This window comes from Lagopus leucura, unplaced genomic scaffold (assembly GCF_019238085.1).
Source record: "Lagopus leucura isolate 7727_CA_CO unplaced genomic scaffold, USGS_WTPT01 Super-Scaffold_73, whole genome shotgun sequence".
In the NCBI taxonomy this organism is placed as follows: Eukaryota; Metazoa; Chordata; class Aves; order Galliformes; family Phasianidae; genus Lagopus; species Lagopus leucura.
In genome coordinates, this window is record NW_024962252.1 from 65,840,690 (window position 1) to 65,868,663 (window position 27,974).

General features: G+C 37.5%; 1 protein-coding gene across 2 annotated transcripts in view; it reads right to left on the reverse strand.

The window, feature by feature from the left end:
- The window catches only part of LYST (lysosomal trafficking regulator), a 77,666-nt gene that overhangs the window by 37,913 nt on the left and 11,779 nt on the right, over positions 1 to 27,974 (reverse strand). The window contains exons 2-16 of one of the 2 annotated variants that reach the window (XM_042880456.1): positions 24,077 to 24,161; positions 22,662 to 22,860; positions 20,544 to 20,634; positions 15,748 to 17,827; positions 13,392 to 14,412; positions 11,675 to 11,836; positions 10,891 to 11,044; positions 9,507 to 9,733; positions 9,084 to 9,150; positions 8,269 to 8,378; positions 6,830 to 7,244; positions 5,524 to 5,668; positions 4,621 to 4,794; positions 2,810 to 2,970; positions 1,288 to 1,478 (exon numbers count right to left, since the gene is read on the reverse strand). In XM_042880456.1, coding sequence (XP_042736390.1) covers positions 1,288 to 1,478; positions 2,810 to 2,970; positions 4,621 to 4,794; positions 5,524 to 5,668; positions 6,830 to 7,244; positions 8,269 to 8,378; positions 9,084 to 9,150; positions 9,507 to 9,733; positions 10,891 to 11,044; positions 11,675 to 11,836; positions 13,392 to 14,412; positions 15,748 to 17,827; positions 20,544 to 20,634; positions 22,662 to 22,853 — 5,190 coding nt within the window. In that variant the 5' untranslated portion in view covers positions 22,854 to 22,860; positions 24,077 to 24,161. Of the gene's footprint in view, positions 1 to 1,287; positions 1,479 to 2,809; positions 2,971 to 4,620; positions 4,795 to 5,523; positions 5,669 to 6,829; positions 7,245 to 8,268; positions 8,379 to 9,083; positions 9,151 to 9,506; positions 9,734 to 10,890; positions 11,045 to 11,674; positions 11,837 to 13,391; positions 14,413 to 15,747; positions 17,828 to 20,543; positions 20,635 to 22,661; positions 22,861 to 24,076; positions 24,162 to 27,974 lie in introns of those variants that run through there. The other variant, XM_042880466.1, reaches the window with a different exon arrangement.

The window sequence follows — 27,974 nt, forward strand, 5'->3', positions numbered from 1 at the left end:
GCAACAGAATTCCTTAAGTTTTTGCAGATCTGTGCAATTGCATTTTATCAACTTCAGTTCTGTAAAAAGAATTACATCCAAAGATCCTCCACTTATCATTGAAGGATAACAACTATTTTCCATAAGAACAGTTACTAACAAGATTAAAAGAAATATACACAGCTATTAAGCATTTTTTCCCCTTTCTAAAACTGGAAGAGCAAGGAAGTCCAAAATAGAAAGTATAGAAAAATCTCTAATTCTGGTACTTTTTAATCTGTTCTTCAGTCAGCTTTACTACAAGAATAAGGATCTCAGTAGAAGGTATAACATGATAAGGCTAAAGAAGTTTCTTTCACAGATGAAAAGACTTAGATCAACACTATAAAGAGTAGCCAACTAATTCTCAGAGAAAACATCAAATGGACCATACCTGGGAGGTCAGAGCACTAATTACAATCAAGAAATTTGCTTGCTGTGCACAAATTGAGACAAATCCTTCACTTGAACATATATAGCTCTACTCTGGCTACTTGGTGTCATACCAGTCACTTCACCAGTTAGTACTGATGTTTACAAGGATTAGGTCCATAAAGAAAGATCCACTACTTACAGCTACAGAGCTGCTATATAACAAGATCAGAGAATTCCCTCTAGTGGGAACAATTCATACAGCAGGTGTTACCTGCATGAAGATAAGACTCCAAATGAAAAAAGTTGCACTTAAAAAAAATAATTCTTTTTCTAATTTAACTAGTATTTACATCTGTATTTGGCACAGCTGTATCAGCCAAGAAAGATGAGAAAAGCTACGATCTGCCAGCTGAAAGACAACTGCTCAGCAAAGCTTTCAGCTCTCAAATACTGAAAAATTGGGATGAAGTCAGTTAAGTCCTCCTACCTTCCCAGTTTTCATACAGTAAGCTCAACTAAGCTAAGCTGCTCTTTGTCATCTTTAAGACAACAGGGAGGAGAGCTGCCCATTCATTCTAGCACAGATACTTAATTCCAGAGGTGCCTGCTTCTCAGATGGAAGATGGAAGATACATTGGATACAATGTTATAGACTTTGGAACACATATGTAAGAGTTGTCAGAATCTAAACCAGGTCAACAGAAACTCCACACAAGGTGTCTATTTCAAATCCCACTGAAATAAATGGGAAGAACTCTGCAGTAATTTTAATGAGAATCGGATCTGCTTTTGTCTGGATTGAGAAAGTGAAACGTTTCAAGAGACAGCAGGAAACGCTTTCCCAGTTTCATCAGTTCTGAGAGACCAGAAACAACTTTATAAGCAGACACTTACAATCAGAGGTCCAACATCCACTTCCTTCTTTGCCATGAAGAGCTCCTTAATTTGTTCACACTGCAGAATATCTTTACTTATGTACTTAGAGCATTCAGTCAGTGTTTTGCCATATTTACAAGGCATTACAGACGTGAAGTCTGGTCCACATGTGTATAAGTAAAATGCTTCCTCTGGTCCAATCTTTGCACCTAAAATCCAGAAATGACATTAGCTTCTAATTACACAATAAAGCAGAATTTATACCTGGACTATTAGACTTCACAAGGAAAATTACCAGCTAGTTTTTACAGCACTTGTTGTAACCTGAAGCAACCAGTAAAGTCCAGCGCTAACTACTGCAGATCAGCAACTTCTGCCAAATATCACAGGCCATTGCTAAAGGAAACTGAAACCATATCAGGAAAGTAATACTTATGAGCTGAATGCAACATATCCGAATATTCAATTACACTGGTTGTGTTGTTTTCAAACTGCAAAGAATAATCTCTCCAAACCTCTTCAACTTTCAAAGCGTATCAAGATTACAGGCAGTACAAACATGCTATTCAACTTTCCATGATATTGCAAAGTGATTCAGAAGGATCCATCAACAATAAACAGCTCACTGCAACTAACAAGAGGAGGAAAAAAATAACACTGTAAAAGGAAATCAAATTAATCTCCCAACCCCTTTCCAGACAGCTTATCTTAGGTAACAGAATGACACAACTCTATGATATCTGAATACAAGACAGCTGGATTAGAGTACCTCTCTGGAAACATTAATTGTAGTGGCTGTAGTAATATCAGACCATATAGATTCACCATGTAGAGCTGATACTTAGAACAAGCATCTCACCTACTGCCTGCACAAACATGAAGTGTCCATACACACAGCACACCCATACAACCCAGCAGCCTAGGCCAGTGCACATGAGAAAACACCAAAATTATGATCAGCAGAGTCTCAGCTTTTGGGGCTAAACAAACATTTGGAAGTCCTGGACAAAAGATTCTGAAAAGGGAGGGGAATTAAAACCTAAGAAGATTCGGAAATAACTTCAGTAGTTTCAGCAATTAGCAGATATGGCAAGGAACATTCAGTAATTTAAATTTTGGTCACTTTTTAATATTCTTTGTGTAATTTGAAATTAGTAGTTCAGAAGCAGATAAGTGAACCCCATTTTCTAGAAGACAAAGACTGAGTGCTTTAAGAAAAAAACAGAGTGAATGCTGCCATCTCCATGTCCTACACCAAGGTATTATTTAAAGAAATATAAACAAATGGCTGAAGTAACTGGAATTGCCAGCTACAGCACAGAAAAGGCAAGACAACAGTGGCAAAAGGACAAATTAGGAAGTACCCAATACAGAAATGTTTGCTTCTTCTCTGATATATCACTCCAATAAAGAATGTACTGTTTCGACTATAATCAGTTGGCATGTACAAAAAAATAATCAAGTTACTCCTTTGAACAGGACGGGGGAAAGAAAGAAGAAATGAAGATCTATGCAGGCAAAACAAAGCACAGAGAAGTACCATTGAAGAGAAGTAGATTCCCAAGATTCCATCTGCCCGACAATCGAAGCAATTCTTCCTGAGATGACGTAAAGTGGCCAATCATACAAAATGTTTTATTACTGTCAGATGACAAGCTTGATTTCCTCGGTAGAGCATAATCTAAGTTGATTTCACATTTCCTAAAAACACACAAAGAAGTATGAATAACAGTAAGTGATCAGATTTACCACCTCAACTATTCAGCTTAGACTTAAAGTAGTTTTAATATTCAGCAGATGAAAAGCCATCTTGTTATTGACATTAAGTTACTAAACCCATCTTCAACTTCTAGGTACCTTAAAAACCCCATTTTCATAGTGGTGTATATATTTAAATACTGCACAAGAGGAAAAAGGAATGAAGGTGACAGCCATGTTTGCCTTAAAGTCAAAATTTCCTAAACTGAAAAATTCTCCTGTGACTTCAGTGAAAAATAACTGCATATACACTACACTGGCACTTGGGTGACCATCTCTTCCTCTAAAACACCCCCATTTTTCAAGAATTTTTATTAGTCTTAGAAAAAACACAGCCAAAAATGGGAGTCTCTGACCACATTAATGAACCATATTGAGGACTGGAGCTCACATATGCTGGAAATTACACCAAGTATTTGCTGTTCCCAAGGAACTCTGTCAGAACTGATGTGCTGTACAGCCATGGGCAATAAGCCTGATGCTTTGAGAAAATGCCCAGTGAACCTTACAGTCAATTACAAAGGCAGACTAATTGGACTGTAAAGGTCATCAGAAGCTCCCCTGGAAGAATCTAACTCTTAGAAAATAGGTAACTCTCTCTATGCAGAGTGGCCTCATTAACTACATGCAGTTAATGTGCATTTTTTATTTCCCCCACATCTCCATATTTGGATTTCACGGTGTACCAGAACAAAGACTGAACAGGAAGAGGGATAAAATTAATATTAACCTCTATAAAAATCAATTTCACATAAGTTTCAAGAGCAAACTAAATCACAATTTCAATTCCTGGTTAATCATTCGTAGGACAACACGCAGCAGCTTTAACAACAGCTTTAAGAACAACATTCCTGCAATTACTTATCCATGGATCAAACTGTAAAGGAATTACAAGAAAGAAATAGCAAAGAACTCATGATGCATCTGATTACTTTAAAATGGAATTTTTAACTACTTATTTTGTATCTGGAATACAAAAGGCAACTTTTTTCTTGAAGTCCAGATAGTGAAGCTATCTGATAATTTAATCAATTCCTCCTCTTCTAACCAAGGTGTATTTCACACAGGCCCAGGGACACTCAACCTAGCATTAAGGACCTCAGGTATTCATTGGCAGTAGTACTTCTTAATGCCAATTCAGACCTTGCCTGAGGTACACATTGCATTTCTACCCTATTTCTCTTGACAAAGACAAGTGACTACATTCTTTTCATCTCCTTTCAATCACATTTCTAGCACTTGAACTACACCCTCTTAACTCAGATTCTTAACTTAACTAGCAAGATTAAACCTATTGCTAACCTCTTGTCACAGCTGGTTTTGGACCTTACTCTCACAACTTCGTAGTATTTATTTTTTTCATTTATCCATGACTGATGAAGAACAGTGATGTCAGCATTGGTTTATGGTTTGGACTAATGATTCTGAAAGTAATGAAGACAACTCTGGAGCTAAGGCAAATCCAGGGCAAGATTTCCCTCTTTCATCCCCCTAAATTGACTTCACAAACAGAACTTCAACCTGTACTAAAGTAGTGTAGACTCTCTTGTCAGAAAACATCTTTTTAAGAAGTTTAACTAATGTGTAGTTTACCTCTGACCAGAAATCCACAGGGACAGCTCTCCATGGATATTTTTCTTGCTTTCTTGCTTCTGCTTATACTGTATTGCTAAGTGTTGCCACCTGCCCACAAGGAAAATATTCTCTGGAGATTCAGCCTGTGCCAGCAGGCCTGCTTTCATCTCATCATTTGGATCCATGCACATACTATGAAAACAGAAAAGTATGCTTTTTTTGTTTAAACTTGCTTCTCAGCCCCATATCTTAATTTTATCAGTTACTTTGAGGTGACATTTTTCTTCATTTAAAAAAAAAAAAAATCAGTAATCTATTCAGAATGCTCAACATAATCTAGGCAAACACGTTTTCAACTGAGGTATTTAACTTGCATAAACATTGATACATACATATAGATTCAAGATGGTGTCTGTTTTTCACAAAGTCAAAGTAACTGATTCTTTTATAATAAATTGAACTTCATAAAATAAATGCTCTAAAAAAAAAATCCATTTTAAGGATCCATTTCTTATTGGAAATAAAAACGCTAAAGTGTTTCAAAAGTCAAGGATTGCCATGACAAGCATTAAGAATTTTCACATCTGAGGTGTGAAAATGTAACAAAACCTTTTTGCCTGCATCCATATATTTATTGCATCACTTCATTAATATCTAAATTGCACAGTGTTTATGACTGATCTTATATTTCACTTTGGCCAATTACTTATGTTTGTCTACATGAAACAGGAGACCCAGGATGTAATGAGCCTGTAGATTTGTGTACAGTAAACTTAGCTTGATGCTGGCAGTGTGCAAAATGGCTCTACTATAGACATCAGATTTTTATTCTACAGCAGCATTCTCTGCAAGCTGTTAGTAGAAGTTAGATTAGGGCAATACGCATGCTCACAGGACAGGTTTTGGACTAATGTACCATACCGAAATATGAAAGCTCCAGTGTTCATGTCTGCCCAGATCTGCATCATCAATGCTTTGGAACCCAACGAAATTATATGGACACAGCCATCTTCAACAAGTTTATCTCCCAGGCTTAGGTATTCCATTCCTACAGACTTGGTCTCTTCTAGAAATACAAGCATGTTTATAAAAACAACTACAACATCAATGCCTTTTTTTTTTTTTTAGAATTAAATGAGCTAGAATGTACAATCCTCTTCAGAAACCTAAGGTCTCTTGTGTATTGAAACAGACGTTAATTAAGCACTTTGTTCTTGTTTGTAATTAAGTAAACACACTAAGCATGCATATTTCATCTAATTCAATGATATTGTTAACATGTCATATTTTATTCCCATGTAGAACTGAAAGTCTCATTGTGCACCCGAAGTCTAGATTTTTTTATTTTTATTTATTTTTTACAAGTCATGCTGCCCTTGAACCCCATTAGCAAGATTTTACATCCAATATTTTCCACTTTACGTTATGAAGCAAAAGCATAGGCCTTCTTGCAAAAGCAGCTCAAAAATTTCTAAGATTCAGCCCCCTCTCATTTTTTTTAAATTTTTTAAGTTGTAAAATAGAGGTATTCCAAGTGCCCATTGGGAGACATTTTAAGTACCTCAAGAAATTTCCTGTTTCATAAATTATAATCCAAGAGACTCTGCTTCAAACATTTTGGGACCTGGCAACATGCTACAGCAATATAAACAGGTAAATGTTTTTATAGCCATTGATATCTGTGATAGCACACATGGGGAAAGTTAAAGGATTTATACGAAGTTAGCCTCATGATTAGCTCATGATTATTACCTTACTTTCTAGGTAAGAATTCCAATAATTAAATCTTAAATCAAGAAGTTTTAGTAGCTCTATATTAAAAAGAAAAAACACAAAAACCACTTGCTTCATCAATACACATGAGATCTATTAAGTCTGACAGTAGTAATTTCCTATGACCTTTCAGCTGCAGCTCTGAATATTCTCTTCAACACAACACGAAGCAGCACGACATTTTACTGAAGTTAAAAATTCAATGAGAAGGCTGAATTCCTAGAGGAACCAGGCACGAACCTGGTTTATGAACAAACTGGAAACATTTTACCTTCAAGTATAACTCACAGTACTCAAAGAATGGAAAGAACAATGAGAAAGGCTTATCATTAGTGTTCAACATTCGTTAAAAGAAAAAAGTGCAACCTTTTTGTGTAAGACACATCAATTAGTAATAATTGTAACCAGAATCCTTCAGTGCTACCTAAAATAGGAACAAGAGCTATATTCTCACCTGTGCTATCAAAGCTGTTCTCTCTTACAGATAAAAGTCTTCTCTTGACTTTCTTCCCCTTCTCTGTTGAGTTTTCCATTTCATGAACACACTCCAGATGAAACCACAAGGAAACACTGAAACCATCAGACATGTGTGGCCAACAGTTCTGTCCAACTAAAGGCAAGTGAATTGGGGCCACGTGCCAAGAAGAAAGCAGTTGATGACTCAAGTTTTCACCATCTGCCTCTTTCTTATTCTGTGAAAGTTTTGCTTTTTTTAACAGTCCGGCAGTTTTGCTGTTGGAAGTGCCAGTGGATTTTTGTGAAGAACTACTAAAATTCGTGCCATGTAGCAAAGGGAAGGCAAGGTACTGTAATGGGTTCATGTCCATATTAGTTTCTATAATCTTCAATACACCCTTAAGCAGTATCTCCTAGAAGAAATAAACAAGCAAGAATCAAACTGTTCAATACCACATAGCCAGACGTCATTTCCTAACTAAACAGAACCCCACTCTTCATTTAAACTAAGGTCCATAGTTTCACTGCATAGGTGGGCTTTCACATCTAAACTGAGACATTTACAACAGCCTTAAGTTACCACTTCAACAAGCTAAGTATAAGTCCAACAGTTTTGGGGATTTAGTGACATCTTTAAGTTACTATGTTTAGGAATTAGCCAAATCACAGTAGATGTTTATTTGGCAGTCTCACCTCAGATTTGTTATGTGCTAGCAGATTCATTTACACCTCAACACAAGGCTGATCTTTTACTTTACTTTGAGGAAGACTAAGAACATAAATACAGGCTATCATCTTTTACTGCATAATTATTAAAGAAGTGCCTGAGCAAGTGCTGAAGTGTCCTTAAGCAAAAATGTGTCCAGTCACATAAGCAATTACTGCAAGCCATCTTTGAAAAACTGATTTACATACTGTAATTTGGTATTATTACATGCTTTGCAGTAACTTTTCATTTCCTTCACCTTGTTTTTTCCTACAGATTCCCACACAAGCCAATACATACTTTAGCAGTATTTCCCACACAAGCAGTAGATTCCAGTGTTAGACAAGCCAACCCATGACAGTTTTAAAAGCAATTCCTGCAGGTAAAGCAGCACCCATTGCTGAAAAGGAAATGCTTTACAACTAAGGAAATTACTTCAAGTTTAACAGTGTACAATATTGTCATCAATAACCATTATGTCAGTCTACTCAAGACAAATCTTGCTCTCTTGTGCTGAAGAGTCCCCAGTATGTTCAAGAACACAGGTTTCTAAATACTTTTTCTCCTCCGCTCACTTTCAAAACACAAAAGGGAGTTGTTCCAGCAACTGAAACTGGTCAGTTACAGAATTGCTGTTATTAGACATTATTATATCCTTATCTCCCAAAATAGTTGAGCACAAAGATTCTCTTCATGCTTCTGAATTGTATTATTTATTACTGAAGACATACCGTACAAGGAGTCTTCTCCAAAAATACCCGTAGGAGAAGAGTTAGTTCTTCTGAACATGTCTGTGAGCTCATCAAAGAAACGAGCAGGTCTACCAGCACCATCTGACACGCTAAAAATAAGAGAATATTCTTCAGGAGAATGTGTGAAAATCTTTAAAAAATTGTATTTGATAATGTCAGGAAAAAGAATTAACGTGGAATTTAGAGTTTCACGGATACGTTTAAAACTCAGGAAGTTACAATGATTACAAAATGAATTATGAGATCCATCTGCTTTCTGATAGTATTACCATTCACAATTCACTTGACCAAATCAAGACTGCTACAGCAAGTTTGGCTTCCAGGTTTGCGAACGCAGCATCTAGTTTGCAAATAATCCCCCCAAAAAGCCATGGTTTCAAGTCCTGGGATGGTTTACAAATGTTGTGTGAGCTACCTTAGGGCAAGTATATAATTTGCTTCCAGATTTTTTGATTAGCTAGATTTTTTCTGAGTAGCAATAAAACCCAGTCAAGATATCACTTAGTCCTCTGTTACTAAGAATCTGAAACAACCCATGCTGTTACACTAAATCAATGTAACTGCATCACAAATGCAGTTTAAATAATGTAATCTCCACTGACTCAGAAATAACCCTTTAAAAGCAGGGTTATTTACATGTTAGAGACCTGTCAGAAGCTAGAGACACAGGTGCATTGATTCATGCTTGCCAATTAATTCGCTTGGTAAATTTTGTTTGCATTAAGGACTAAAAAATTGAGGGTGTACACATTAAATTATAAAAACATGTTCTTTGAATTCAAACTCAAACTCACCATGAAAACTAGACTCTGTTTGTGTCAGTATATTCATAAATCCTCCCAAAATATGTTTAACAGCTCCCTGTTAGAAAAAAAAAAAATACAGGTAAACAATCAGGAGGATACAGCAGCCCAAAGAACTAACAAGTAATTTACTTCAAACAATTCAACCTACTGTTGATTTAAGTGAAAATAAATCCAGTTATAAAACACTTCCATAATTTGATGTTTGCTAATGAGCATGCTTTCATGTTTTGTACAGTTCAACTGCATGACGAGAAAGGCTTTGAAATCCAAATCCTTTGCGTTATTTCAGGTCTTACCAAACACCATAACGAGTACTTCAGAGTTCAGCTATTTTTTTTTAATACTATTGCTACAAAACTGAAGAGAATAAGCAACTGCTGAAGTGCTGCATTTGTTCAATAACATTTTTACCTGTTCTATAAGTACAGTGGCATTTCTCTCCTTCTGGTCGATGATTTTCAGGCAGCTCTGGAATACATGAGCAAGCACATCTAAACTTGCATTACCAGCTGACAGCAAATTTAATTCTAACATGCAGATTTCAGGATATATTAATTCTCCTTGATTGATGTTTTCAGTTAGGTCATTACGATAACCTGAAGGACCGGTACATTCTGGCTCTGCCTTTGTGTCTGCTCCTGAAAGAGAACATTTGTCTTACTCAAACGTACTCAGATGAAAAGTTTGCATTACTTAAGTAGCATATCCAAGGTTGTAGTTTCTCCAATCTTCTCAAACACAAAAATAGTCACTAGTATATCAGCAGTTTTCAGAAGTTTGTAACACCTTCTATTCTGCTTTACGTTCCCACATTTTCCTGCCAACACATGGGCAGGGATGCAGTTTCCCCCATTACATGATCTTGAACTACATGCTGTTATTTCCTGGGAACTGGACACACAGCAATGATAAAGATGCAATTCAAATATGAATCTTTGTAACAGAACTTCATCTTCTATGCAGAACTCTGACCCTGCCAAGGAACAATGAATGTAAATGATCGTTATCTTAAAAGGCAGGGTGAAGCAGTAGTTCAGTCATTTAACTCACAAGATGTTTGACAGGACACATGAGATCTTCATTAAAAACAAAACCCAAGCATTTAAGTTCTACTTGTTACATACCCACCTCTTCAGGACATGTCATTTAAAACTAAAATGAGGTGATAGAGACAATATGCTATCTGCAAATGTTTCATGGAAATAGTTTCAGGTTGAATTTATAATTTAGAAACTTCTAAAACATGCATTTGTATACAATTCTGATACACTATTGGAAGTCTAGTCATACAGATAAACAGCAGTAGTGGAATGTAAGTTTACAGCACAAAGGCAAAAATCAAAACAAATCTATGTTCAAAATCACATCAAAAGAATAAAACACGTATCAGTTGTTGAATATCAATAGATACAACCAGACTACACAACTTCAATCAATTTTTTTTAGTACTACATAAAATTTCAAGCACTGACTTACAGACAAGCTACTGATAAATATCTCTGGAGATAATTGCTTCCAGATCACAATAATAAATGTCAAAAGACAATCCAACATAATTTAAGAGCAAGAATCATGTAAACTAGTGTAACCAATACAGAACAGTTCCTGTAACACTCAGCGTAATAATAGTCAGCTTCACTTCTGGGGGAATCCAATTACACTTGCTGTGAAAAATCTAACCTATCTGCAGCTGTAAAAAGTCTCTGATCATCATCCTGCTTTTGTACATCTTAAAAAGACAACCAAGCTTGGCTATATCAGAGATTGCTTTGTATATTCAGAAGTTCACATTTACCTCCATCCTTCGTTTCACTGTCAGGGTTACTTTCACTGTCTGCTTCATATCCTTCTTCTTCAGCAAAAAGTTTAAGGCTATCACACTGTGACTCGTCAGCTTCCTCAGGTATATCTCCAGGCTGTGGCATTGACTCCTTTTCAATGTAGTGGGTCTGTAAAACGCAAATTCACCACCTTGGTTCAGAAAAACAAATAGTTGTGAACCTTCCAGAACCTTTTTCCATGCCCACTGGGGAAAGAAACAAACTCATCACATATTTCCAGGAAACTCGAGACTCTTTTTAAGGATGTCGCACTTCTACACAGAGAATTGACTCTGCAAAGATGGATTTTTGTTACTAACTACCCAAATACAGTTTTGGGAAACAGGTGACCAACACATTAAGAAAAACTGTCTCCAAAAATTCTCATTGTAATCATTTTAACATCTGCTCTTATGTCGAGATATATCTGCAGTCTCTAAGGTCTGTGAATATCCACTTTGAGTTCTTCCACTGCCTACAGTAAAACAGAAGAGCAAGAACTTCCAACTTCAGATATTTCCATAAAGCATAATAGGGCTTGCTCTTTTTTAGAGTGACTCATTTCAGAGCAGCAAATTAGGGAGCATATGAATATACATCATTCACCTTGACACTTGCATGTGAGAATCAGAATTCGTTTTCAACAGCTGTAAGAATGCAACAGATATAAACCTTATTTAGTTTAAAAAAACAAATACGAACAAAACCTTGACCCAGCAAACCTCACGGAATTAGATTTGTTTAGGCAGTGTTTCATACCTTCTTTATTTTCTCTTCAGAATGATCCAGGTCAGTAGAAAAAGTGCCCAATGCAACACGAAGCAGTGAATCAAAGAGAGGCTTCGCCAAGTCAGTTTCTAGCAGTTTTGACTGAGCAAGTTGTTCTCGTATTTGTAGTAAGATATCATCCACACAAATATTCTAGAGTTTGTAAGATAAACATTTTGATTTATTATTGTTTTGGCTAGAATAGACCAGTACTGCAATTTAACAACTGCCTCTTCCACCTACACTAATCAGTCTTCCCAGCTAGAACTGCTAGACTTCACCGAGTCTCCTACAGTAACAAAGACTTACAGCCTGCCATGACAAACACTTCGTGGGTTAAACAATCCTCACACTGAACAATCTAAGCAACTTACTGCTTTTGTAAAATTACATGAAGGCACTCTTTCAAAAAACAAACATGCTTCTGAAACAGTTGGAAGTAGAGTGCATTCAGATGACACCGTGTTACTCAAGAGGTTAAAAGGATAGAGGGTGGTAAGTCCAACTTCTCAAAAATAGCAAGCGGCTCTAAATCGCAGGTCTCATACATATTATGACAGCAGAAAGAGATAGGTAAGGGGCTAAAAAAACCTCAAGATAATAATTAAAATAATAAACCATAGTGAAGGAGTCTATGAATCAATAACTTTTGATGGAATCCTGAATTAGTTCACCTCTAAAGCTAATAGTTTTTTTCAGGTGCTCCTTAAATACTGCTGTCTTTTAATACCCCTCTCTCCTCAAGCACAATCCTCTGCTCACCATTTTCACACAGTTTTGCTTAACATGCAAGTCACTGTGTACAACTTGTGTCTTGCCTACACGACTCTCAGTTCTGTCTCACATTCTCCAGTGAGCACCCTTGCAGAAGTATCTACCACCATTCAACACTCATCAGTTCAAACACAGAGCATGTGACTGGACAAAGAAACTACACAGGAAAGAAAAGGTACTCAACTAGAGAAAAAAAACAGTCATGGCCAGCTTGAAATAAATAGTAGTCAGCATCCACCACTGCATTTGTGGGCAGAGGAAAACATGCCCTCCCACAAGTCAGGACTATTTTAGGCCAAAGAGAAAAAAAGTCTTTATCTGTTAGGATCATAGTCCTAGCACAGTTCTTGGACTGAAGATACACTAACCCAAGACGCATTAAAACAGAAAAGAGCATATGATGTTTTTGCCTTATCCATATCAACCACGCTAACTCAAATGGTAACAGAGAGATGAATAAATTGGAAACAATTAAAAAACCAAACAGGGTAAACATCTCATTCAAGGTGGATTACTCTGCATTCCACAAGGCTCCTCCAGCCACTGAAAAGCAGAGAATCGGCATGAACAGGGATCCAGTCCAAAAGGGATGGAAGAAATATGTTAGAGGACAAACAAGGTATTACAGGATCCTAACCAGTACAGGCAAAGAGCAGACACGTGGAAAGGTGGAAAGTTGCCTCCTTAAAAAAAGGAACTACAGCCTGTCCTTCTCTTATCCTATTCCTTCATGTCTGCTGACCACTACCACCATCATCTAGATACATTGCTTTCTGTCATGCTTAAGGCATGCATTTAAATATGCATCATAACAACAAACTTTCTTTAAACTCCAAAAAAATCAACAACAAAACTCCCTCAGATGGATTACTGTTAAAATAATGTTGTACATAACAGATACAATTAAGGTAAGCTAAGGGAAGTTGCACATTACCTGATTAAACATCTCTACTTCCATCTTCTGCTGTGTGGTGCTTGCACTGTGTAAACATATCATCAGCAAAGCTTCTAGAAGTCTGATGCCCTGAAGTGCCCATTCAGTTTCTTCTCTTACAGAAGACTTTCTCTCTTCCAGATCTGCAGCTGAAGCATGTTCCCTACTTGCAGAATTGTCACAGGAGACACATTCAGACACCAGCTGTTCTGGAACAGCAAGACTGTCAGAACTACTGAGCTCTGATTGCACCACTTCCCTGCTTTCAGGGAAATGAACAGAGGCATCTTTGCTGAGACGTTCAGCACGAGCACTCCCATGTGAACTTTTGCTTTCACTCAATGTTCTCTCCCTTTTTTCTTGTTCTTTCTCCTTATTTTCCACAAGCTTCTGAATTATGAGGATTAGCAGTCTATGGCATGCTTCAAAACCTCCAAGTCTATGGAACTGTCTCTGGAAAACTGGACTATGCAAATAGATGCAACGACACATGGACCAAATATCAGCAGCTCTGTGAATATGCTCCAGAGAGGGCAAAGTAAGGCTTTCCAGTGACAGACATGGTAATTTATGGCCTAATGGCTCACTAGCTGTACTATCATATCCCGATGTATCTTCAGAGTCATTAGCTGAATCCAGATCACCGTCTGCTTCTTTACTTACACATAAAAATGCAACACAGAGAAATAGGTTTATCGTGTTAACATGAACGTCTTGACTCTCAAACTTTTTCTTTTTCGGGTAAGCCTCTTTAAGGCCTGCATAAAACTTGCTCAGGCTTTGAGGAATTTCTGAAGCAGTGTGCTGGCTACAAAGAGAAGCAGGCAAATCAGATGCAGACTCCTTGTGCTCATAATTGAAGTCTTCTAGCTCTGGCACTGCTTGATCTTTCTGCTGCTCACCGAGGCAGAGTATCAAAGTCTCCAACACTTTCAAAGAATAGCTTCTTAAAGTATCTAAGTAGTTTAACTCAGTCATTTGATTCACTCCATTACAACTCAGAAATAAGTCTCTAATCACCCTGTAAGAGAAAGCATAACAGAGTCTCCTTACAAATCAACAATGAATTCATTATCTCGTAAGATTTTATGAGACATTCATAAGATGTGACATCTAAAAATAATCCTGCTCCACACACCCGAGTGACACCAAGACCAAATCATGTTTATATGAAGTAAACATATCTCAAAGTGCAAGAATTGCACTTCAGGTATGCAAGGTGGGCTAGAGGTGGGAATCATCTGCAATACTTCAGAATCTCCAAGCATCATTCATCTAGTAGAAGAAAATTTAACTTTTAGTTAAGCTATGATGTAGGGACATACAACCTTATATAGGGTTGACTAATCACTAATACAGACCACAGCAATGTATATGATGTTCAAAGCATTAAAGTGTTCAGCTGTATATCTGCTCTGCAACAGTACTTCCAGGCAACTTTTTATTAACAGTTGGAGCTAGTCAGACTTCAAGTCCATGACTCTGGTAGGAAATAGACTGCTTCTCAAATAAACATGAAGTCTTAAGACTTTTACTTGCTATGTCTTCAACAGTTTTAAGAAAAAACTGCTGAACAGTATCTAAAACACATTTCAAGCACAACTTTATGCAACTGTTATTGCCAAAGGTGTTGTTTTTTTTTTTAATATTGGCATACTTCCAATGATATTTTCTCCATTCTTTCTACTGCCCATGTATTACATTGAGTTCACATAGAACTGGGGGTAAGGATCTGTAAGTTTCTTAATGTATGTTGGCTTACAGACATTCACTTTCCCTACCTTCCAACTTCATTCTCATATCTACTAAATTCACTTCATCAGGACTCCAACAGAAAAGATCAGAATCCTTCATAGAAGAAAGGACACATTCATATTCTTAATAAAATATATGGAATTTTATTCAGAAGCTATGAGTGCAGAGCAAGTAGAAAGTTTTCTACTTCATGTCTTAGAAGCTTGTTTTTTCTTTTCTAAAAAAAATTAAATGATTCACAAATTCTGTAGGAACTAGGAGAAGGGAAACAGACTGGACAATTTAGGAGAAATTCTCATCAAGTGAAATGAGAATCTGTTCAACACTGACTCACTTTAGCATGAAGAATTAAGAGGCAAAGAACATACCACATTAGCCAGATTGTTCTTACATGCTTTGTTTTGACCTGTTCAAGGCCCCATACTTTCTGCAGCTTATGAATCTAACAAAGTCTTCTGTTATTTATTTATCTTGACATCCTCTCTGAGATATCCAAGTGCAAAATAGTCCAAACATTTACGTTCTAATCAGTGACAAACAGATAGAACTTTGTACTACATAATTACTGGGTTTTCCATTAATAAGCAGAAATTCTACCAACCTGGATTTAAGCAATGCAGGAAGTATCTGCAAGTAAATTTGAAGTACTTCATAAGGCAAACACTGGCTGTGGTAACCGCTTGTGTGTTTATCAGCTGTAGTTAGTCCCAGTTGTTGAGCATGGCAAGCTAGCTCAACCCCCTTCTGAAGCACTGGATTATAAATACAATTATATAGTTTCCACTGGACCACTGCATTTCCCTTTTGAATTAAGTGGCAAATATGGCTTGCAATCTGCATGCCTTGTAATTTGTCTTCTTCAAAAACAACGTTCTGATAAGCCTCCAACGCATCCCATCTCAGCAACACATCTTCAGATCCACTGCTAGGCAGAATTCCCTGAACTCTGCAGGAGGAACTAGATGCAAAACCAACATCATTAGAGTTGCCCTGCAAGGCATCTTCCAACTGCAAAAGCTGATCACAGTCAATAGTACATATATTGCACGATGCCTGTATAATTCTTGGAGAAGCTTCTGCTCCACCCAGTTGATCCAGTATAAACTTGTTAAGGATGTTCAGTATGTGCTGTTGAAAGTTTTTTAATATTGGTAACTTGGAAGCACGGAGCAATGGGACAATCACAGATTTTGGGTCCATACAACAGCATATTCCTACATTATGTATACCTGAGAGAATTTGAACACAAGTACTGCTCATAGAAACTTGCTGCAACAAGTGCAAACACTGGTGTGCACAAACAGCAATGCAACAGCATCTGTCAGGATAATTAACTTCTCCATCAGTTGTCTCAAAGGGATTTCTGGAAGCTTGGTTTTTAAAAGCAGATACAGAGAGCCCAGAGAGATCTCTGTGGTGATGCATGAAGTAAGAGTACTCACATCGTCTATGCCGCTTTCTTGTACACACTGACTGATGGAGTTGCTCTGATTTCACTTTTTTGACAGTGCTGATTATTTTCATGATGCTGTTTATAAGGGATTTCAGATGCTCTGGAGCTTCCCCAGTTACTCCCTCATTCTTCATACACAGCCATTCCATTTGAAGTACTGTTACTTCAAACAGCTTAAAACCTTGATGCTGTATGAACTCATGAACAAGATCTATTGCTTGGCTAAAGTAGAATGGATTAGAGGCTGCACTCTGCAGGCAGCGGATCAAGATCTGCAAGACTCCTCCTATAACTTCAGGTAGAAGCAAGGCTCTGTGACGGTATCTAGATAATTCAAAGTCATCCTGAACAAGCTGCTGTAGTGTTTTCTTATACTCTGGAGCAAAAGGATGAGGCTGCTTTTCCAAGCAAATTCTGATTTTTAATGCTGCTTTAAGCAAGTCTGTCACATTTCTTCTCAAGTTGTCAGGCATTGTTTCTGTACTGCTAATATCTAAAGACATAAGATGCAGAACTGTTCGAAACAGCATCCTTTGGACCAGAGCCACAGGTTCTTCTGTCCACCCTGCAGAAACCACTTCATTTTCTGTGTTACTACTTAAATTACAGTCTCCAAATGCTGATAAGAACTCAGTTAATGTGGGCACCACAGTAGCTGAAAGAGCAGAACTGTGATTCAAAGTAATATCAAATCCACACACCTTCTCCAGTAGTGACAATAACACATGGCATAAGTCAAAAGGAGAGTTATCCATGCTGCTCTCAGCAGTTCCTGCAACTGGCTCATTCAAAATCTCTGGATTTAGCTCATGCACTGGAATAATTTGGCTGGAATTTTCTAGACTAGGGACATCAGAATTAGGATTTGGTACCACATCAGTAGGCAAGAAATCACTTCTACCTACAAGGTAGCTGTCCCTAGCTGGGTACGTTAAAAAAGGCTGCAGGAACTGGGAACGTCTGTGTTTCATTGTTACAGTATTCTTGTCATCAGAATTGCCCTCTGAATCTGAAGTGGACAGCTGAGATCTTCTTGCATCTCGCACAGAGTAACGATGGGTGGTTTTGCGCATGCGCCCACTTTTTCGAGACCGAGGATGGAGCTGTGCAGAAGCCTGAAGAGATGAACGAGCACTTCGATCTAATCCCACTTTTTCCTGAGTGGATTTCACACTTGAATTGCTGTCTTTGGTCAGGCAAACATCTACTGTAAATGGTATATCGAAACCTGTTGCAAAAGAAAGACAAAGGAACATTAAAAGAACACTTAGAAACAATATATTTAAAAAAACAAAAATAGGAAAAATACTTTTAGCTTCAAGTGTGAGTAGTATCATAACATGCCATGTTTTTGCACATTTGACATTTATAATATAAAAAGTTGGTAACAATTCATGTTCAGGAACCACAGTGGCTTTCCTTTAAATCCTAGCTATTATGAGGTATTATGGATACATAAACTGTCCTTGCGTTTTGTAGAACTTACTTGTAGGCACAGCTATTCCATCCCCTTAAAAAATAACATCAAGGTAGATGAAAGGATATCTTGAAGCAAAGGAAAGTTTAGTTTGAAAAAAATCTTTTGGCCTGTTACAGCCACTGGTTATAATCTACTTTGGTGAAGTTAGATACACCAATATAGTAGCAGTAAAATATCAGTCAGCAGCACTCCAACTCCAGGATCTACTCTATTATCTAGTTGTGGAAGCAGTTCTAGGCAGCAACAAAAACATTAATTATTTTCTGCCCTTCATTCGAAATATCCACAGTAAGCACTGCCAAACAACTCCAACCCACAATAAGAAAAACTGAACTCTAAGCAGAGTGAGAAAATGTCCTCAGCTTGATGATTCAACATTGCTTTACGCAACTCATATGCTATAGGAGCTGAGTGCCTTAACACACAGCATAAAGATATGATTACAGACTATCGGTACTAATGGGAAAAACCTTTAAGTACAGAGTAGATCATTATGTACACAGGTCTTAATCATTCCAGCTTTAATTGTTCCAAATCCAAGAAGCAGACATATGTTGTGGACTTCCAGCAATAATCAGGGCCAAGAGGGAGACTGAAATGAGGAACCCTTAAGTTTAAGATGTGGAACGCTCCCAGGAAAGCCAAGATGAAACACCTTTCAGTTATGCAGCATAAAGTATGGAATATGAAATTAAATCTTATTCAGTGGGCAAGAAATTTTTTGAAGAATACTACACAATAATTTCCACTTGACATACATTGGTCATCTCAGACTATAAACAGTCAAAAAAGCAGATGGAAAAAAGTTTACATGCTTTTGGATGAAGTCCACCATGACTTTTAATCAGTAGCAGAAAAGTACCTGTATGCTTTGTGCATAAGAATGACTCAGCAAACAATGGCAAGTATTCACCATCCACTATTCAGTACTCAGAGAAAGCAGTGATAGTCAACAGTAACGCACCCCAAAAAGAAATAAACCCTAAAAAGAAAAAATCCCAAAGCACACAATACAGATATAAACACTAAATTGAAAGAAAAGATACTTCTGTGAGCAAGCACGACACACCTTGCTGTCTCATAGTCACAGTGCCTGTGGAACAGTTGCTTTGGAAGGAAGATAACTATGAGTATCTTACCAAATAAAGGGTATTTCCTGAACAGGAAGAAAGCAAGCTAGCTAATGCAGATGGGTTAAGATATTTTATTTCCGATCAAGGAAAACAAGCTCTCTGTGCAAAATTGATTATATCATGTTTACTGCTTCAGTACCGCAAGCTAGAAATTTGTAATAGGTGCAAACCACATTATGCAAAGTGTAAAACCAGCACATCTTAAAACCTGTCTAAACAGCAGCATTTTAAACTAACATTGGAAAAGTCACTAGGCTATCATAGGGCCAAAATATTTAATTCAATCATGCTTCCAGGGAGCATGGAAGAAAGATGCAAGCAGGGTAGTTGTTTACATAAAGTATTATGAAACTGGCATTCTAAAGGCCACACAACTCCAAACATTAACAACATTTACAGGGCTTTAAAATGGCAAAGAACACTGGGAAAGCTTCAAGTGGAAATCCTTCAGAATTCTTTCAAACATACAAGTAACTTGTTTCATCCTCTGTTTTATCTTCTAATAAAGAAAAACACAGAAGCTCCCCCTCCCCCAAAAAAGCTGTCATCACTTCATAGTTCACTTCTTGCACAGTTTATCTTGTATCACCTCTTTAATCTCTTGATTTTCTATCATACCTTCCACTCCTTTGATTTAAACAACTTTTTCGGCAATTGAATCCTTGTGATTTAGTTTTTCTGTTCATACATCAGTTTTTCCTTGCACAGAACATCCAAGATGCACTCTGATCCTGTTCATATTCATCCAGTATCATTTCATTTTCAAGGCCTACATCTGTGATATTCATTCCACTTTCACACACTGTTACCTGTTTAGCTTTTAAGTCTCTCTTCTATCATTTCTTTCATTTCAGAAGAAAAAGTCTCACTCCATCTCTGACCAGTCTAAAGCATCCTGTTGTGGATTTTTTTTTTAATTAACCATAAGTCTTTCCTCCTCCTACCCACCATGAAACACTTCATATTACAAAATCATGCACTTTCAAACTCCTTTCCAGTCTTTCCTGTATCACCCGAAAAGCAAAAAACCAACCCACTAACAACAAAAATTGATCTCATCACACAGTCCAGATACACAGTAATGTGAGCATCATCTTGTACATAAACCAAGAGCCTTAGCCTTCTCTGGACAATTTTCCTTGTATGTTTTAGAGCACTGGTGTTTTTAAGTTTAGTTTCTTAGTATAGAATGAAAGTGGTAATTCTACAAAGAGGCCATGGACAACGGACACAGACATAATGGATTTCTGTTCTTTAGCTGGCAATACTAGAATACAAATACAATGCATGGCATTTTCTAGATCCTTAATACTGTAAATAATAAATCTTACCCACTGCTTTTTCTTCTTGGACAGGGATTTTCCAGACCAGTGGCAGAAGTGACAGAAGGAGGGTCAGAAGCTCCTCCCGACATGTCAGCTCCTGTGTTCAGAAGAAAAAATAAACAATCTTTTGTAGCTTTCCCCCCCCCCCCTCAAATAGATGAATTCTCCAACTTGTTTTAATAAGCTATAAACATTCAGTTTCCTGTGTCTTCTTGCTGTTCTATGCAGAACTGGAAAGACAACCTAATTGCAAAGAATGCTATAATCATTAACTGGAGCCAATCAGAAAGTTTTTGAAGTATTTATTAAACTTTTTCAACTCTTCATATAAAAATCTCTTCAAATCCTTTTTGTTGAACAAATTCCTCACCCACCACATAAGAAAACCAGGAAGTTGAAAGCAAATAATATAAGAAGGTGGAAAATCCCAACAATTTACTGGTTGCTATACATCACTGTCAGTATGGTTTCAGTGCTAAAAACAAACAAAAAAAACAACCAAGAAATTCTATCACCAACCCCCAATCCAGAACCACAAAAACCTGACCTGAGCATTTTTGTAGCTGACATCATTCAGTGACATGCAGCTGAAGCAACAACTTTTCCCAAAAATTCAAGATAGCAAATAAATTAAGGTGTGTGAAGATAAGCAACAATTTTGGTAAGAAGCTGCAACATTATGTTAAGAAGCTTACACAACTTGCTTTTAACTGAAGATCAGAATTTAGAGTGCCTTGAAATGTTTGCACAGACTCTTATCTACTGAGATTTGAGATTCAGATTCCTTAAAAAGGCATTTGCAAATGTTAAGAGGTAGAATAAAGTGAAAAACCTACTGTTAACTCCACAAGCCACCTACTTAGAGATAATACACTTGAAATATTTAAGTATTCTGTGCATGTTTCTTACTAAACTTTTAAGAAATTAAGATACTGAGCCAAATGACTCAGTGAAAGTAAGCAAAACTGATTATGGATGACAAAGCAGCATCAGCTTCTTTTTGTGCAGAGAGGTGGCAGAAGCCCTGTCCCTGGAGACATTCAAGATCAGACTGGACCAGGCTCTGAGCAACCTGACCTCGCTGTACGCGACCCTGTTCATTGGGGGGGAGTTGGACTAGAACATCATTAAGGGTCTCTTCCAACTCAAGCAAGAACCATTGAATAATGACTCTACTTTTGTACACATGAACACATTTCTTCATGCCAGTTATTCCACCTGGCTTGGTTCAAAGATCACCTTATCATTACTTATATCACTGATATGTCACCTGCTCATTCATTTAAAAAAAAAAAAAAAAAACACCCTACTTCCTCTCAGCCTTTGAATAAAACCAGCATATAAAAATTAGGTCTGCACATTCAAAAGATTGAACCAGAAATGCATCATAACCATCAAGAACCTCACTACAAATTATTAGGCTGATAATGAAATTTCAATTACATGTGGTTTCACAAGTTGACTTGTATTTCTTTTATCTTTTCCATTATGGGATGGAGAGCTCTAGTAAATTGCACAACAAATTAAAATAAAAATTGAAAGAACAAAGTAAATACATTTCAACCCCAGTTTACTGAAAGGTCTTAAAGTTTTGGAACCTTTTCTAGAAATAACACTGCCAAAAATGGATGGGATTCCATGTATGATGGTAATTAGAAGAACTGAAATATGTACTTTTTCTTAAACACTACAGCTCCACCACGACATAGAACAAACTCAAATATCCATCTCCCATTCACATCACAACTAGTGAGAAAAAGCCACTCACAGAATTTATCTTCCTGTGAAGTGTGTTTTGTTGACAGATGTATGCTTTTTCAACAAATTGGAAAGGTGTACATTTTGACTTTATTGCTTTAAAGTAACAAATGCTAGTTTAACAGCTTAAGCAAGCAGACTAATTTCTCTCAAAAATTCTACCCTACTGCCTTTCTACCCAGCTGCCGAATTCAAGATTCACACAGCTTAACCAGACGGAAGTTTAATAGCTAACAGCATCAGCTGGCAAACAGGTATATAGTTAGCTATTTTTTTCTTTTTTTGTGCTAGCAGAAGGACAGAACACAACAGTCAAGGCTCAGCACAAAAAAGAAAAGCTTATATCCAGGTAAGAAAAACTATTACCTGATCAATATTAGAGTTGAGTGTGGTAAGCAAAATAAACCCACGGCCTTGAACTAAGTACTGTCCCAGGGCAGCCATATGAGTTTCTTCCTCTTCATCTTCCTTGGCTTCTGCCCTCTGGACCACTGCATTGCACAGTCTGTTGACATCTGTCAAGAACTCCCGTGCCAGTGAGTTACTGGCACTGCTCATGTCTGAGCTGTAAGCAGAAAGCATGGAAAGTAAATTCACCAGAAAATACATTTCTTAAGGGAAAAAAAAAAAAGAGAGGGAAAGAAAGTCATTCCTTCCAACTACCTCCTCTCTGAAACATGGAGGATGTGTAGGACTGAGGAATCAACATACTAACATATGATGGAAGGGAACAGGAAAGATAAGCTTATTACAGTGAGACTTTCAGCCAGTGATCCCAAACGTTCATTTTATAAACCTATTAGGTAAGTCTAGGACACACAGCAGTCCTTCACATTGCAAACATGAAAGTTAATGATTTCATTCTTAAATCTAGATGTGATCTTCAATCTTTATCTGCTGAAAGACAGCAAAGGTAGTAATTAAACAGCACTGCGCAGGAAATGCAGTCAAATATTTCAGCTGAATGCATTCAGTGTTGAGTATTCCAACATTATACTGATTATTTCAAGGGATAAAAAAAACACAAGGAATGGAGATAAAATTGGATTTCTGTAAATATAATACTTTTAATTTATTCTCCCTCCTCTCCCCCCAAGCACTTCCCTTCAAAATAAGATTAACTGAATGGGTGGCAGTCACTATCATGTACTTAATTCGAGACATTTATTCTGATGCACATGTCCAGGAAAAAACATTGAAAGCATTGCTACTGACCCCAAACTAATTTTATTTTAGATAATACACACAAGGCACTCATACACTTTGTATATTCACTATTACTAAGTAATGTTTAAGGTTCTCTTATATGACAAATGTTCTCATCAGTCAACACTAGCACATGCTGAGAAGTTCAAAAAACATGAAGCCAAAAGAAATGCGAGAGGCAGCTGTAAGAAAACTGATCAAGGGAGTCACTGGTAAAGGCAGAACAGAACCAATATTTAATCCACAGAAAACTCATTAATGAATACTACAGCACGTTTAACTTCTTTTATTCCTGAATAAGCAACTCATCTGAAATCTTTGAAACTCAAAACACTTTCATTGTGTCCAAGCCCAGAGCATCCAAGATGAGAGCCAAATGGCCTGAGGTCATAGAAATAACAAATGGATTAGTACAGCATGATCAGATAGCATCTACATACAGGCTTTAGGTTGAAAAAAACAGCTGTAGGAAAGAACAAGTTTGTTAGTGCTGATGGTGAAAAAGCTCCTTTTAGTGGCAAGGCTGACTACTTCACATATAATGACATTCTCTGAAGTATCAGAAAGACTCTTACCAGAATTACTTTGCCAGCTTAATACATTTAGCTTCTAACTGGAAGGAAAAGGAGATACACCTAGGAAACGTCACTCCCAGTTCACCTGTTTAAAAAAGTGAAAATGCATGATGTTTAATATGCAGTTTTTAAAACAATTCATTCTGTGATAGCTATCTGAAGCTCCTTGAGGTATTTTGACCTTTCAAGTTATCTTTTTTTTTTTTTTTTTTTTTATGACTCTGCCCACAAAATCCTATTACAGAGGAAGTACCTGGTGCATACATGGTAAGTCAACATAATAGAGTTAACTAGTTTTTAAAATGTAAGATGAATGAGGTATGCAAGTTTCAACATTTCCTTTTAGAAAAAACACAAGTTCTTCAGCGCTGACTACCTGCATATATAATGCTTCATGCACCTGCAGGTCTGGGACAAGCAAAGGATATTAGGAGAAACTAAATTACACATTTGCATCAGCACCTGACTGCGCTTCAGTCCTGTCCCTTTGTTTTACCCTGGCAAACAACCAACCTTTATCACTTTAAGCACTTGGGAAGCTGTAATTAATAAAATTGGAAAGGAACAGTATCATGCCTGCTTTGCTCTGCCTCCAGAGAGCACACTGAAGCAGTACTGAGTTCTCTTCTCCCTCTCATGCCTCTAACCCACTCCAGTACTAACAGAGGATCCAAACATGCAACAAATCAGTGTTCCATGGCATCCCTTACACTTCCCAAGTTTTGAGCTCTAATTAGTAGTGAAGAAAAGACCAAGAGGGAGAATCTCCTAATTCACTCCGGAAGGACTAAAAATACCAAGTCCATTACCCCAAGCAAATGGAACAAGTAAATGTGTCAACACAACAAGTACAGCAGCCTTGTTTCTGTGAACTCTGTGTGAAGGGCAAATATCATCTCCACAACGATGCAGGGAAAATTACTGTTACAGAGAACAAGCATTTGTACAGCCCCAACATGCAGCATTCCTAGCTGTAAGCTAAGCTGTCAAAGGACTTAATTTTTTCTATTTGAGAACTTGGAGTTTCTGGTTAGTAGGCTTCCTCCACACATCTTCAGAGTGGATTCAGCCTATGGAAAAAAAAATAATCTTTCTTAAATAGTTTTACTTCAGCAAGACTGAAAAGCTCCTTGAATATACTTAAAGCTCATTAGAGTATGGTTTCCTCTGACTGGTCAAATATTTTCTCTGCTGTCTTCTAAAAGAGATACCAGTAACTACAGAGGCAGTGTTTATTACTAAAGTCTCTCAACATGTGCTGCTACTGTTCCCAAGTCTTGTTCAAGGGCTAATTATTTTGCCATTCTATGGTACCTGAACTTCTTATCTGCCTCCTTCATAGTTAACCTTTTCATACATATACATAACTGAATCCAGTTTTTAGCAAAGCTTTACACTTCTCAGAAGTAGCACCTGCTAGCACACACACGTACGCATACAAACTGCCCAAACATGCACTTATTCCAGTCTTCACAAACTGAGGCACTCCAGCTGCAAGCTGATATAAACATCAAAATCCTGTTATCTGGAGGGGTTAAGAGTCAGAAAGGCATTTGTTAGCAGTAGAAATGTGAAGGTTCTAACCAAATCATTCAGCTACAAAGGTCTCTAGGTCAGCGTTCAAAAGACACGTTCAGAATTGTGGGTAGAAAAAAAAAAAAAAAGAGATGAGGATAGTAAACCAAAAAAGGAAAAGGATAAATTTATGAGTGCAGCACTCAGAGGAATTAAAGGAAAAACTTGGTCAGATTGGTCTTACAACTGCAGCAGAGTATGAACACTGGGTGAAAGACTTCTATGGGTTTCTTTGTAATGGGCTCCCCTTTGAGTGCTTGGAGCAACACATTTCAACTAGAGCCTTGCAGAACATCAGCTTATCCTTACAGCCAACATCCACAACTCATCCCAACTGAATGCCATGAGCAACTCACAGATTTTACACTTGCAGTAGACTTTACTGAAAGATGTGAAGGCTATACTGTTCACTGTGTTTCAGAAACCTCAGTCTCCAGACTTCCCACACTGTGTGCACTGTTCCAAGGATTAACAAATTGGCAATGCTCTACCACAAGGGTGCATTCTCAACACCACTAGTAAGAAAAAGCACTATTTTATTAATTCTAATTGCAAAAAGATGTCAAGTATGCTTTCTTAATGCGCAAAGTTCATATGTAATTGGTAAGGAAATAAGATACCTTCATTCTACGTCACAGAAAATTTATGGCTACCAGGCCAGATAACAAAGTACTATTGTTTAGATGGATTTGTTGGAACAAGTGCTAGCTGCTTCTCACTTGTACCTATTTCTCTCCCTTCAGTTAAGAATCACAGAATGCCTTGGGTTGAAAGGACCTGAAGGATTACAGAACTCTAAGTCTCTGCCACAGGCAGGGCCACCAACCTCTACATTTAATACTAGATGAGGCTGCCCAGGGCCACATCCAACCTGGCCTTGAACACTTCCAGGAAAGGGGCAACCACGGGCTCTCTGGGCAGCCTGTCCCACTCTCTCCAAAAAACATTCCCCCAACATCTAACCTAGAGCACTCCTCCTTTAGTTTCAAACCATTCCTCCTTGTCATGTCACTGCCTAAACAGACTCACTGCACACACATCTTTGGAAATGCAGCTTCAGACTTAACCTCATTGCTCATCCTGTCTTAAAGGATGCTCATTGTTCCAGCCTGCTTGTCACCTTCCCCTTCTTCTGCAGACAGCGGCACACTGACACTGCACCCACGTGGCATGGCATTTCCTCTTACTCAGAAAGCATGTCACCTAATTTGCTTTAGGTAGGGACTACTGTGCTACAGTATTTTTTGTTTGCTTAAAATGACATATCCTTAATTGCTATGATGCCTGGAAATATGGAAATAGATGCTGTGCAAAACACCAGGACTGAGGTAAAGTGTCTTCACCTGGATTTGAACTTCAGAGAACACACATCAGAGGAAAACGTAACCCAAAATAAGTGACAGGAACTAGGCCATAGGAGACCAGCAAGAAGCCTACCAGAATCTCAGTTCAGCACTGCCATGCACAAATGTAATGAGAATATTACAGTTCTAGAAGACACAATGTGTCAGGACTTGCTATTGCTAGTCCTGAAATAAAGCACATCCCTACATTCCATTTCACCTCCTACAATATGAAGATTGCATTTCATAAAAACCACCTCTAAAATAATATCCACTTCTGAGAAAATAAATTCACAAGCATCAAAGCAAACAAATCGCTTATGCTGTGAATGACCCGACATTCACACGTAATCTCACATCCATCTTCACACCATCCTCAACTCAATCCCTATCACTTCTGCCCTCAAGAGCCTTTCTGTACCAGCTCTCAAGGGCTGCATTTTCCATTTACTGTCATGGTACGGATCAACTTACCTGCAATTGAAACTTGTGGTTTCTACTGACTTCATTCTATTTTCATGAAGTTGCTCATCACTTTGAGCATTTTTAAGTATAGGAATGCTTTGTACTTTGGTGGGCTTTACATCTTTGAAAGAAAATAGCAAAAGCATTCCTTAAATAATTTAGACCACAGTGGAACTCGAGACCAATTGTTCAGTGTTGAATACTGGGTCATGAGCATACACATTTCATACAGTGCTACAGATCAGATAGTGTTATCTCTGGCATCAATGCAATGTGAGGGAATGACAAAAAATGAAGGAACTCGTGGCCAGAGCTATTACTGTGTGAATTTTGCCTTGTACTTGGTTATCTTTTCAGCAACACACTGCCCAGAAAGATCTGGGAAGACCAGTAACGTAATAAAAACACTAATTATCAAAGAATTATAGCAATATTATAATAAAATTATACACTAAGCCAAATTGGGTCAAGATGCCATAATATTATTTCAAATAATTACATTTCCTAACTGCTGT